Source organism: Pseudophryne corroboree, chromosome 3, assembly GCF_028390025.1.
Source record: "Pseudophryne corroboree isolate aPseCor3 chromosome 3, aPseCor3.hap2, whole genome shotgun sequence".
Taxonomy (NCBI): domain Eukaryota; kingdom Metazoa; phylum Chordata; class Amphibia; order Anura; family Myobatrachidae; genus Pseudophryne; species Pseudophryne corroboree.
Genome location: NC_086446.1, coordinates 33,760,963 through 33,773,436, shown reverse-complemented (window position 1 = coordinate 33,773,436; position 12,474 = coordinate 33,760,963). Strand labels below are relative to the sequence as shown.

General features: G+C 49.3%; 1 protein-coding gene across 1 annotated transcript in view; it reads right to left on the bottom strand.

Annotated features, from left to right (window-relative positions):
• The window catches only part of LOC135057111 (uncharacterized), a 194,019-nt gene that overhangs the window by 31,745 nt on the left and 149,800 nt on the right, over positions 1-12,474 (bottom strand). Inside the window, exons 15-16 of the mRNA XM_063963010.1 lie at positions 10,658-11,477; positions 8,179-9,455 (exon numbers count right to left, since the gene is read on the bottom strand). Coding sequence (XP_063819080.1) covers positions 8,179-9,455; positions 10,658-11,477 — 2,097 coding nt within the window. The remainder of the gene's footprint in view (positions 1-8,178; positions 9,456-10,657; positions 11,478-12,474) is intronic.

Below are 12,474 nucleotides of genomic sequence, written 5' to 3'. Positions count from 1 at the left end.
TGTATATCTTGTATATCTGTGTAGTTACAGTACATTATTGGTCTATGTTTTCTAACTATTCATATATTGTGTACTGCAGTTTGCACAGTGGCTAATGGAATATGTGTTTGGTTCAGCTTTACTTTATATTGTTTCTGTACTCTGTTATCCTTTTAAATAGATGAAATAACATTATTAGTGCCTTATATGAACATGACATGGAGGGATGTGGACTGTATACAAATGTAATAAAATCTATAATTACCAACCACATTGTTGCCTTTAAAATTATCTAAAAGGTGGAAAAAGAAAATGAAGGAAGCAGCGGATAATGGGATAGGCGTTATATAGTATGAATGGAAGTGTGTGTGTTGGGTTTATATGTACTCTTTCATTTATGTTCTATTATTTTATTTAAATATTAATTTTTATTATTTTATGGGTAAGCTAAGCAAAAGGAGGAGGGGTACAGAAAGGAGAAAAAGGGAAGGGAAAGGGTGAGGGGGGTACACAGTCTGCTCAACAAAAATACAGAATTACATAGATGATATAAAAAAGAACATAGCACAGGCATACATCGTGAGGCCAAATCCGACCAGCAGTAAATACATAACGAAAAGACTACATATAATCCTAAGTGTCTGGAGGAGGTAAGGGAACTGGAGAGCGAGTATGCCAATAGGTAGACCATGAAAACCAGCGGAGCAATGGGCAGGATGGTGTAGAGGCATAGGCCACACCCGCTGTCTCAAACTCGCAATGCGACTGTACGGCCATCTCTATCGCTGATATGTGGGGTATCTCGGTGGAGCGCCATTGGCGAGCAATCAATAGTTTTGTCGAGATCAGAATATGCCCTAAGATATAACGATCGCCCGGCGATAAGTCTCCATAATATAGATGGAGAAGAGCCAGTCGCGGGTGTGGAGCTACAGAATGACCCAGGACTAACTCTATGAGGTGGAAGACAGAGGTCCACATTGGGGTAAGTATAGGGCAGTCCCAGAAGGTATGCACCAAGGTACCGACCTTGCCACATTTACGCCAGCATAAATTGGATGTGGAGGGTTGCATTGCGTGCAAGCGGGATGGGGTGAAATATAAACGGTGGAGGAGTTTATAAAATAGCTCTATGTGTGATATGCATCTAGACACCGTATAGCAGGACCGAAAAATCATCCCCCATTCTTCCTCCGAGATAGAGCATCTAAGGTCTGCCTCCCATTTCAACTGGAAGGGGGCTTTCTGCAGCGTTTGGGAAGTAATAATATAGTTATACCATTTCGTGATGCCTCCCCTGCCCTCCCCGGTACCCAGGAACCTTTGAACGAAGTTAGGTAAGGGGGAGAGGGTGAGGTGGGGTGCTGAGGTTCCGTGGAGCCAATGTCTGAGTTGAAAATATTTATAGAATTCCCTATGGGGCAAAAGGAATTTTTCCTGAATCTGAGCAAAAGATAAAAGGGTATTATGTGCCGTTATATCCTGTAGAGACTGGATTCCCTTTAATATCCAAGATTCAAAACTCAAGTCAGGGATCAAGGAGGCTAGGCCCGTCAGCGATAGAGCAGGGGTAGGGAGAGTTATATCATTTCCACTTTGCACCACGGTCAGCCAAGCCTTCCTAGTAGCGTGAACAGAAAAGGATCTACCGGTCATTAACTTTCTCTGACGTCCTAGTGGATGCTGGGAACTCCGTAAGGACCATGGGGAATAGACGGGCTCCGCAGGAGACTGGGCACTCTAAGAAAGAATTAGATCTACTGGTGTGCACTGGCTCCTCCCTCTATGCCCCTCCTCCAGACCTCAGTTAGAATCTGTGCCCGGCTCGAGCTGGTTGCACACTAGGGGCTCTCCTGAGCTCTTAGTAAAGAAAGTATTTATTAGGTTTTTTATTTTCAGTGAGATCTGCTGGCAACAGAATCACTGCTACGAGGGACTTAGGGGAGAGAAGCGAACCTACCTGCTTGCAGCTAGCTTGGGCTTCTAGGCTACTGGACACCATTAGCTCCAGAGGGATCGAACACAGGCCCAGCCTCGGTCGTCCGGAGCCGCGCCGCCGTCCCCCTTGCAGAGCCAAAGATGGAAGATTCCGAGGAGAAAATCGGCGGCTGAAGACTCCGGTCTTCATTAAGGTAGCGCACAGCACTGCAGCTGTGCGCCATTGCTCCCCATGCACACGACATACTCCGGTCACTGATGGGTGCAGGGCGCTGGGGGGGAGCGCCCTGGGCTGCAATTAGATTACCTTGAAAAGGCTAAAAAACACATAATATAGTCTCATAAACTATATATGTGTAAAAATCCCCTGCCTTAACATTGATATAAAGAGCGGGAGAAGCCCGCCGAAAAAGGGGCGGGGCTATCTCCCTCAGCACACTGGCGCCATTTTCTCTTCACAGCTCCGTTGGAAGGACGCTCCCCAGGCTCTCCCCTGCAGTTTCCAGGCTCAATAGGGTAAAAAAAGAGAGGGGGGGCACTAAATTTAGGCGCAATACTGTGTATTATAGCTGCTATAGGGAAAATCACTTTGTGTAGTGTAAATCCCTGTTTATATAGCGCTGTGGTGTGTGCTGGCATACTCTCTCTCTGTCTCCCCAAAGGACTTTGTGGGGTCCTGTCCTCAGTCAGAGCATTCCCTGTGTGTGTGCGGTGTGTCGGTACGGCTGTGTCGACATGTTTGATGAGGAGGCTTATGTGGAGGCGGAGCAGGTGCCGATAAATGTGATGTCACCCCCTGCGGGGTCGACACCAGAGTGGATGGATATGTGGAAGGTATTAACCGACAGTGTCAACTCCTTACATAAAAGGCTGGATGACGTAACAGCCGTGGGACAGCCGGCTTCTCAGCCCGTGCCTGCCCAGGCGTCTCAAAGGCCATCAGGGGCTCAAAAACGCCGGCTACCTCAGATGGCAGACACAGATGTCGACACGGAGTCTGACTCCAGTGTCGACGACGACGAGACTAATGTACATTCCACTAGGGCTATCCGTTGCATGATTACGGCAATGAAAAATGTGTTGCACATTTCTGACATTAATCCAAGTACCACAAAAAAGGGTATTATGTTTGGGGAGAAAAAACAACCAGTGGTTTTTCCCCCTTCAGATGAGTTAAATCAAGTATGTGAAGAAGCGTGGGCTTCCCCAGATAAAAAAAACTAGTGATTTCTAAAAAGTTACTAATGGCGTACCCTTTCCCGCCAGAGGACAGGGTACGTTGGGAGACATCCCCGAGGGTGGATAAAGCGCTCACACGCTTGTCAAAAAAGGTGGCACTACCGTCTCAGGATACGGCCGCCTTAAAGGAGCCTGCGGATAGAAAGCAGGAGGCTATCCTGAAGTCTGTATATACACACTCAGGTACTATACTGAGACCTGCTATTGCTTTAGCATGGATGTGCAGTGCTGCAGCTGCGTGGTCTGATTCCCTGTCTGATAATATTGATTCGCTTGACAGGGACACTATATTGCTAACCATAGAGCATATTAAAGACGTAGTCTTATACATGAGAGATGCACAGAGGGATATTTGCTGGCTGGCATCTAGAATAAATGCAATGTCCATTTCTGCCAGGAGAGTATTATGGACTCGACAGTGGACAGGTGATGGGGACTCTAAAAGGCACATGGAGGTTTTGCCTTACAAGGGTGAGGAATTGTTTGGGGATGGTCTCTCGGACCTCGTTTCCACAGCGACAGCTGGGAAGTCGACATTTTTACCCCAGGTTCCCTCACAGCCAAAGAAAGCACCGTATTGTCAGGTACAGTCCTTTCGGCCCCAGAAAGGCAAGCGGGTTAAAGGTGCATCCTTTCTGCCCAGAGGCAGGGGTAGAGGGAAAAAGCTGCACCATACAGCCAGTTCCCAAGAACAGAAATCCTCCCCTGCTTCCACTAAATCCACCGCATGATGCTGGGGCTCCACTGGTGGAGCCAGGTGCAGTGGGGGCCCGTCTCCGGAACTTCAGCGACCGGTGGGTTCGCTCACAGGTGGATCCCTGGGTTCTACAAGTGGTATCTCAGGGATACAAGCTGGAATTCGAGATGTCTCCCCCTCGCCGTTACCTCAAATCAGCCTTGCCAGCTACTCCCCAGGACAGAGAGGTAGTACTGGCGGCAATTCACAAGCTGTACCTCCAGCAGGTGATAATAAAAGTTCCCCTCCTTCAACAGGGACGGGGTTACTATTCCACAATGTTTGTGGTACCGAAACCAGACGGTTCAGTGAGACCCATTCTAAATTTAAAATCCTCGAACACTTATATAAGAAGGTTCAAGTTCAAAATGGAATCGCTCAGAGCGGTTATTGCAAGCCTGGAAGAAGGGGATTACATGGTATCACTGGACATCAAGGATGCGTACCTGCATGTCCCCATTTATCCACCTCACCAGGTGTACCTCCGTTTTGTGGTACAAGACTGCCATTACCAATTCCAGACGTTGCCGTTTGGTCTGTCCATGGCACCGAGGGTATTTACCAAGGTAATGGCCGAAATGATGATACTCCTTCGAAAGAAGGGAGTTATAATTATCCCATACTTGGACGATCTCCTTATAAAGGTGAGGTCCAGGGAGCAGTTGTTGGTCGGAGTAGCACTATCTCAGGAAGTGCTACAACAGCACGGCTGGATTCTGAATATTCCAAAGTCACAGCTGGTTCCTACGACGCGTCTGCTGCTCCTGGGTATGATTCTGGACACAGAACAGAAGAAGGTGTTTCTCCCGGAGGAGAAGGCCAAGGAGTTGTCATCTCTGGTCAGAGACCTCCTAAAACCAAAACAGGTGTCGGTGCATCACTGCACGCGAGTCCTGGGAAAGATGGTAGCTTCTTACGAAGCAATTCCATTCGGCAGGTTCCATGCAAGGATCTTTCAGTGGGATCTGTTAGACAAGTGGTCCGGATCGCATCTTCAGATGCATCGGCTGATCACCCTGTCCCCGAGGTCCAGGGTGTCTCTGCTGTGGTGGCTACAGAGTGCTCATCTACTCGAGGGCCGCAGATTCGGCATACAGGACTGGGTCCTGGTGACCACGGATGCAAGCCTCCGAGGTTGGGGGGCAGTCACTCAGGGAAGAAACTTCCATTGACAATGGTCGAGTCAGGAGGCTTCCCTACACAGGCAAGACCCCTGCTTCAAAACCAGCCGGTGCTGATTCAGTCAGACAACATCACGGCGATCACCCATGTAAACCGACAGGGCGGCACAAGAAGCAGGATGGCGATGGCAGAAGCCGCAAGGATTCTCCGATGGGCGGAAAATCACGTGATAGCAATGTCAGCAGTGTTCATTCCGGGAGTGGACAACTGGGAAGCAGACTTCCTCAGCAGGCACGACCTCCACCCGGGAGAGTGGGGACTTCATCCAGAAGTCTTCCAACTGATTGTAAACCGTTGGGGAAGGCCACAGGGGGACATGATGGCGTCCCGCCTAAACAAAAAGCTAAAAAGATATTGCGCCAGGTCAAGGGACCCTCAGGCGATAGCTGTGGACGCTCTAGTGACACCGTGGGTGTACCAGTCGGTTTATGTGTTCCCTCCTCTTCCTCTCATACCAAAGGTGCTGAGGATAATAAGAAAAAGAGGAGTAAGAACTATACTCATCGTTCCGGATTGGCCAAGAAGGACTTGGTACCCGGAACTGCAAGAGGTGATCTCAGAGGACCCTTGGCCTCTGCCTCTCAGACAGGACCTGCTACTGCAGGGGCCCTGTCTGTTCCAAGACTTACCGCGGCTGCGTTTGACGACATGGCGGTTGAACGCTGGATCCTGATGGAAAAGGGCATTCCGGTTTAAGTCATTCCTACGCTGATAAAAGCTAGGAAAGATGTGACAGCAAAGCATTATCACCGTATATGGCGAAAATATGTTGCTTGGTGTGAGGCTATGAAGGCCCCCACAGAAGAATTGCAGCTGGGTAGATTTCTGCACTTCCTACAGTCAGGAGTGACTATGGGCCTAAAATTGGGATCCATTAAAGTCCAGATTTCAGCCCTGTCGATTTTCTTTCAAAAAGAACTGGCTTCTCTGCCTGAAGTTCAGACGTTTGTTAAGGGAGTGCTGCATATTCACCCCCCTTTTGTGCCCCCAGTGGCACCTTGGGATCTCAACGTTGTGTTGGATTTCCTAAAATCACATTGGTTTGAGCCACTTCAGACCGTGGATTTAAAATATCTCACATGGAAAGTGGTTATGCTTTTGGCCTTGGCTTCGGCTAGGCGGGTGTCAGAATTGGCGGCTTTGTCCTGTAAAAGCCCCTATCTGATCTTCCATATGGACAGCAGAATTGAGGACGCGTCCCCAATTCCTCCCTAAGGTGGTATCAGTGTTTCATTTGAACCAACCTATAGTGGTGCCTGCGGCTACTCGGGACTTGGAGGCTTCCAAGTTGCTGGACGTAGTCCGGGCCCTGAAAATCTATGTCTCCAGGACGGCTAGAGTCAGAAAAACTGACTCGCTGTTTATCCTGCATGCACCCAACAAGCTGGGTGCATCTGCTTCTAAGCAGACTATTGCTCGCTGGATCTGCTCCACGTTTCAACTTGCACATTCTGCGGCTGGACTGCCGCATCCTAAATCAGTCAAAGCCCATTCTACGAGGAAGGTGGGCTCTTCTTGGGCGGCTGCCCGAGGGGTCTCGGCTTTACAACTTTGCCGAGCTGCTACCTGGTCGGGATCAAACACGTTTGCAAAATTCTACAAGTTTGATACCCTGGCTGAGGAGGACCTTGAGTTTGCTCATTCGGTGCTGCAGAGTCATCCGCACTCTCCCGCCCGTTTGGGAGCTTTGGTATAATCCCCATGGTCCTTACGGAGTTCCCAGCATCCACTAGGACGTCAGAGAAAATAAGATTTTACTCACCGGTAAATCTATTTCTCGTAGTCCGTAGTGGATGCTGGGCGCCCATCCCAAGTGCGGATTGTCTGCAATACTTGTATATAGTTATTGCCTAACTAAAGGGTTATTGTTATGAGCCATCTGTTCGTGAGGCTCAGTTGTTATTCATGCTGTTAACTGGGTATAGTATCACGAGTTGTACGGTGTGATTGGTGTGGCTGGTATGAGTCTTACCCGGGATTCCAAATCCTTTCCTTATTGTGTCAGCTCTTCCGGGCACAGTTTCCCTAACTGATGTCTGGAGGAGGGGCATAGAGGGAGGAGCCAGTGCACACCAGTAGATCTAATTCTTTCTTAGAGTGCCCAGTCTCCTGCGGAGCCCGTCTATTCCCCATGGTCCTTACGGAGTTCCCAGCATCCACTACGGACTACGAGAAATAGATTTACCGGTGAGTAAAATCTTATTTTCCCTCCGATTTTGGGAGCAGTAAAACATCAGTCAGGGACAGTGGTGCAATCAGCCCCTGTTCCAATTGAACCCACGGCTTGAAGGGAGGGTGTAGATACCATGCCCCTATCTGCGCCATTCGGCAAGCCAGTTGATAGGAAAGCAAATCCGGGTATGCCAGGCCCCCTTCCCGTTTGGGTCGGGTCATAGTTTTCCTGGCTAACCTCGCTTTCTTACCTTTCCAAACGTAAGAGTTAAACACGGCATTAAATTTGGACAAAAGGTATTCGGGTAAGAGGAGAGGAATGGCCCGAAATAAGTACATGAGTCTTGGGAGTACCGTCATTTTTAGTGCAGCTATTCGCCCTAGCCAGGAAACATGGTGCATCATCCAGTCTGAAATCAGAGCAGTAAATTTGCGCAACAAGGGGGGATAGTTAGCAGATATTAGATCATCCAGCTTCTGGGTGATATGGATCCCCAGATATTTAAGGCTTCTATCCTGCCAGGAGTACGAGTAAGAAGCTTTCAGTGCGGATAGGAGGGGGGGTGAAAAATTAATAGGTAGTGCCTCCGTCTTGGTGCTATTAAGTTTATAATATGATACAGCCGAGTATTCAGACAAGAGTGTGTGCAAAGCTCGGAGGGAGGTAGTAGGGGCAGTGAGTGTCAACAGGACATCGTCCGCGAACAGACATATCTTGTGCGATTGTCCCAAAAACTCCACTCCTTCAATCAGTGGAGAGGATCCTATTTTCTCAGCCAAAGGTTCTATTGCCAAAGCAAATACCAGTGGGGATAAAGGACACCCTTGGCGTGTGCCATTCGTGATCATAAAAGAGGAGGAGAGGAGTCCATTTACACACACCCTTGCTGAGGGGAGAGAATACAAAGCTAAAACGGAGGAGAGAATCCTACCTGTAAGGCCAAATTTACAAAGAACTGCCTGTAGATACCCCCAGTGAAGACGATCGAACGCCTTCTCCGCGTCTAAGGAAAGCAGCAGTAAGGGAGAATCAGATGGGGAAAAGGCGTCCAGCACGTCTATCACCCGCCTAGTGTTATCGGGGGCCTGTCTTCCGGGGATAAAGCCCACCTGATCACAATGGATGAGCAAGGGGAGCAGGGGGTTGAGCCTGTTGGCCACTAGTTTCGCATAGATTTTTAAGTCAGTATTCAATAAAGCTATGGGGCGATAATTAGGCATCATAGCAGGATTTTTCCCTGGCTTAGGAAAGGCGGCCACACGAGCCTCCAGCATTTCCACCGGGAAATTCCCCACGGAGGAAGCATGATTGTAGACTCCTTCCAGGACAGGGGTAATAGCATCTTTGAAGCATTTATAGAATTTATTTATAAACCCATCTGGGCCTGGAGCTTTGTCTAATGGGAGGGAGTCTATGGCTTGGGTAATTTCTTTAGAGGTCCAGGGTTGATTTAAAGTCTGTAAAGTAAGTGAGTCGATTGAGGGGAGATTAATATCTTTCAGGAAGGCCGCTATATTGGCTGGTGTGGGCTGTGGGATAGATACGTCATCTTTCAGATTATAAAGGGAGGAATAATAAGTAGCGAAGAAGTTAGCAATGTCCAACTGGTCGGATATCTTGACATTGTTGAAAGTGACAATGGATTTCACCCTCTCTTTAGCAATTTTCCCCCTCAGTTTGCGTGCAAGCATTATGCCCACCTTGTCCCCTTGCGTATAGAACTTTTGCCGCAGCCGGAAGAGGTTTTTATGGACCTCAGTTAAAGCCAATTTATTCATCTCATCCCTGACCCGAAGCAGATCTCGATAAATTTTCTTATTAGAGGGGTTCAACTTAAATAGGGTATCTAAATCTTTAAAGCGGGTTTCGAGTTCTAACTGTTTTTCTCGGGAGGTCCTGCGAATATAAGCAGCCGCCTGGATTGCCGCTCCCCGGACCACCGCCTTAAGGGCACACCAATGCGTAAATATGGACGTGTCTGCTGGAGCATTGGTTTCGATGTACAAGGAGAGGGCCTGTGAAATAGACCGGTGAGCATCCGCATTTGTGAGGAGGTATTCTCCAAGGCGCCATAAGGAGGGAGAAGACCGCACGCGTCGGGGGTTCCATTTGACCGAGAGGGCAGAATGATCAGACCATGATACTGGCAGGATAGAAGCCCTCGATACTTGCTGGAGAGTCCACTTATCCGAAATCACTAAATTGATCCTAGAAAAAGAGCCGTGTACCGGGGAGAAGAACGAATAATCCCTACAGGTAGAGTTCTTAGCTCTCCAAACATCATAAAGGTCATACTCATGTAATATATTCCTAAATGCTTGGGAACTATCCCGCTGCGAGTTCGCTGTGAGAGATGGGCGGGGTAAGGATTTGTCTACCGCTGGATCAAGGACCATGTTAAAATCCCCTAGCAGTAATAGAGCAGCTGATAAGTGTATCTGGAGGAGTTTAAAAAATTTCCTAAAGAAGGGTATTTGTTTGGTGTTAGGAGCACACACCGTGGCAATGGTGACCGGTCTGTCCTCCAGTTTACCTGTCAGAATAAGGTACCTACCCTCTGGATCATTGATTTGATGAACCAGAGAGAAATCACAGGAACTAGAAAATAATATGGCCACCCCAGCCTTCTTCTTCGGGCCGTTGGACATGTAACCAATGGGGAATTTGCTATCCTTAAGAGAGGGGGGTGACAAGGACATGAAGTGAGTCTCCTGTAAGGCCACTATGTGCGCTATACATTTGGCTAAATGGCGCAAGGCCAATCGCCGTTTAGCCGTTTATGTGGTGAATTCAGCCCTTTCACGTTTAAGGATAGAACATTAACCATAAGTCCTGTCGGTGAGCAGTGCAAAAATCAGTCTACATACATAAGCTATGTAACGGGATCTACTAGCGTGTTTGTGTACTAGAACTTGGAGAGGCAGGAAAAACAGGAAAGGAAGAAGAAACAGTAAGAAAGGGAAGCAGAGCGGGCACCGCAAGGATGCCAAACAAGGTTGCCCAGCTAGGCAACACATGGGGTCGGTGCGTGGTGTAGGGAGGGGTCTACCCCCCCACTCCTAGAACAATCAGCATATCAAGAAGACATACGATACACGTCTCCTCCCGGGCCGCACCAATGTTACATACACAGTGTTAATGGTAGCAAAAACGTCTCGCAAGGGAGATGTAAAACGAGCAGCGGGCAATAAATTGGCAGTAGAAACAATGCTATATAAGCAACCCAAGCCAAGCTAACACCATACGTATATATAAATATAAATCTATCTTCGTGCCCATCCGAAACATTGCCCGGGAGGGTACCTGAGGGGTAAACATAAATTTAAATGGAGACAGGAAAATCAATGCCAGCTACAACATACAACCTGAGTGAGATAATCAGTTTCTAGAGTCATTTGCCGGCCATTGACCACTCCTGAGTCAACTTAAGGGTTGCAGGTGTCTTCTCAGGTGTATCCTCCCTCTTCCAGGAATCCAACAATTTCAGCCCAGCTTCCGGCGTGATTATCGCGTGCATGACACAGTTACGTCTGACCAGCAATTTCGTCGGGAACCCCCATCGATAAAGGATATCAGCTCTCTTGAGTGCTGTAGTCACCGGGTAGAACGCACGTCTCATGGCTAGGGTAGCCGCTGAGAGGTCGCCATATACTTGAATATCTCCCAAGGTCGTGGGTGGTAGATCCGGACGCATAGCTGCCCGCAGGATTTGGTCCTTGACATGGAAATAATGCATCCTCATCAGAGTGTCTCTCGGAGCATCTTTTGGGGCATTTCTAGCCTTCGGTAGGCGATGGATGCGGTCGATAAGAAAGTCATCAATAGAGTTGGTAGGAAGAAGAGCCATGAAGAGGTACGTTGCAAATTGGTTGAGCTCTGAGTTGGAGACTGTTTCCGGGATGCCGCGGAGCTTTATATTGTTACGGCGTGACCTGTCCCCAAGGTCACAGGTCTTCCGCCGTAGGTCCGCGACCTCTGCTTGTAGCTCTTCAAGTTGGTTAATCACCTCATTATGAGACTTCACCACCTCCTCACACTTATTCTCGAGGTGGTCCGTACGCTGACCTATAGCGTCGACTGTCTGTTGGCAGCTTTGGAGCGCTGTCTTAACTTCCATTGTAATATCATCTTTAAAGGAAGCCAGCAGCTGCCGCATAGAGCCGAGTGAGAGGGGTGCGTCGTCATCCAGTTGAGAGAGTTTCGTTTGATGCACGGAAACGTCATCTCTACCTTGGGAGTGTTTGGATAGGGAATCCGACACAGCGGGAGTTTTCTGACTTTGAGGAGTCGGAGACTGCTTGAAAAAAGCGACCGGGCGGGCCGGGGTCGAGTCTTTTTGGCGTTTAGGCGGCATTATCCCAGGGGATATCTCCCTCCTCAGTGATAATCGCTGACAGAAGAAATCGGGAGGAGGATACGGAGGTCTATGTCTACTTGATATGTGCGTCTAAGGCGCGGTCACAGCATCAGGAGTGGGGGAGAGATTCAGCCATCACAGCGTAGGTCACATCACCACGGCTCGGGCCGGGATAAGTCCCCCTGCAGCGCCCAGGTTTCGGGTGCTGCTATGGGGAAACCGGGCAAATAAACCTGAAGGGTTAATAATATTATAATCTCCTAAGACCTCCCAGCTGTTGTATCAGGTGGTCCCTTCCAAGAGCCAGAAAACATGCACCCGTAGAGTGGTAGATAAAAACCCCTTTCAGGTAGTTTGAACAAATGTACAGCTGTGCAGAAATGGGAGGGCTGACAGGCAGAGTGTATGTGCTTCCACTGTGGTAATGTGCCAGGAAGCAAAATGGCGCCGCCTGGCTCCCGTCACAAACTGCAGGAGCTCAGATCATTTTTGTCCCCCTGATTCATTGGTGGTATCAGCGGCAGATATTCTCGGGTCTCCGTCCGCTGCGGGCGGGGATGAGTGCTCGCAGCGGGTAGCAGTAGCGGTCACAGCAGAGGGGTCGGGCGGCGCGTTCGCGGACCCGCTCTCCCGCCCCGGCAATCTCCCTCAGCGGCGGTCAGCGGCAGCGTCCGGGGAGCCCGGCCGAGCGGCTGAACTAGCGCCGACAGCAGAGCCGCCCAGGGGGAAGATAGTGCAGACCCCGTACCTCCGTCCAACAAAGGATCCTCTCTGCGGCACTTCCGGTCCGGACTTCACCCAAATCCAGCCCCCGGCTTATTTCTGGCAGGTAGGCCGCAACCCGCATGGGCAAAGGGGGCACCCGCCGGC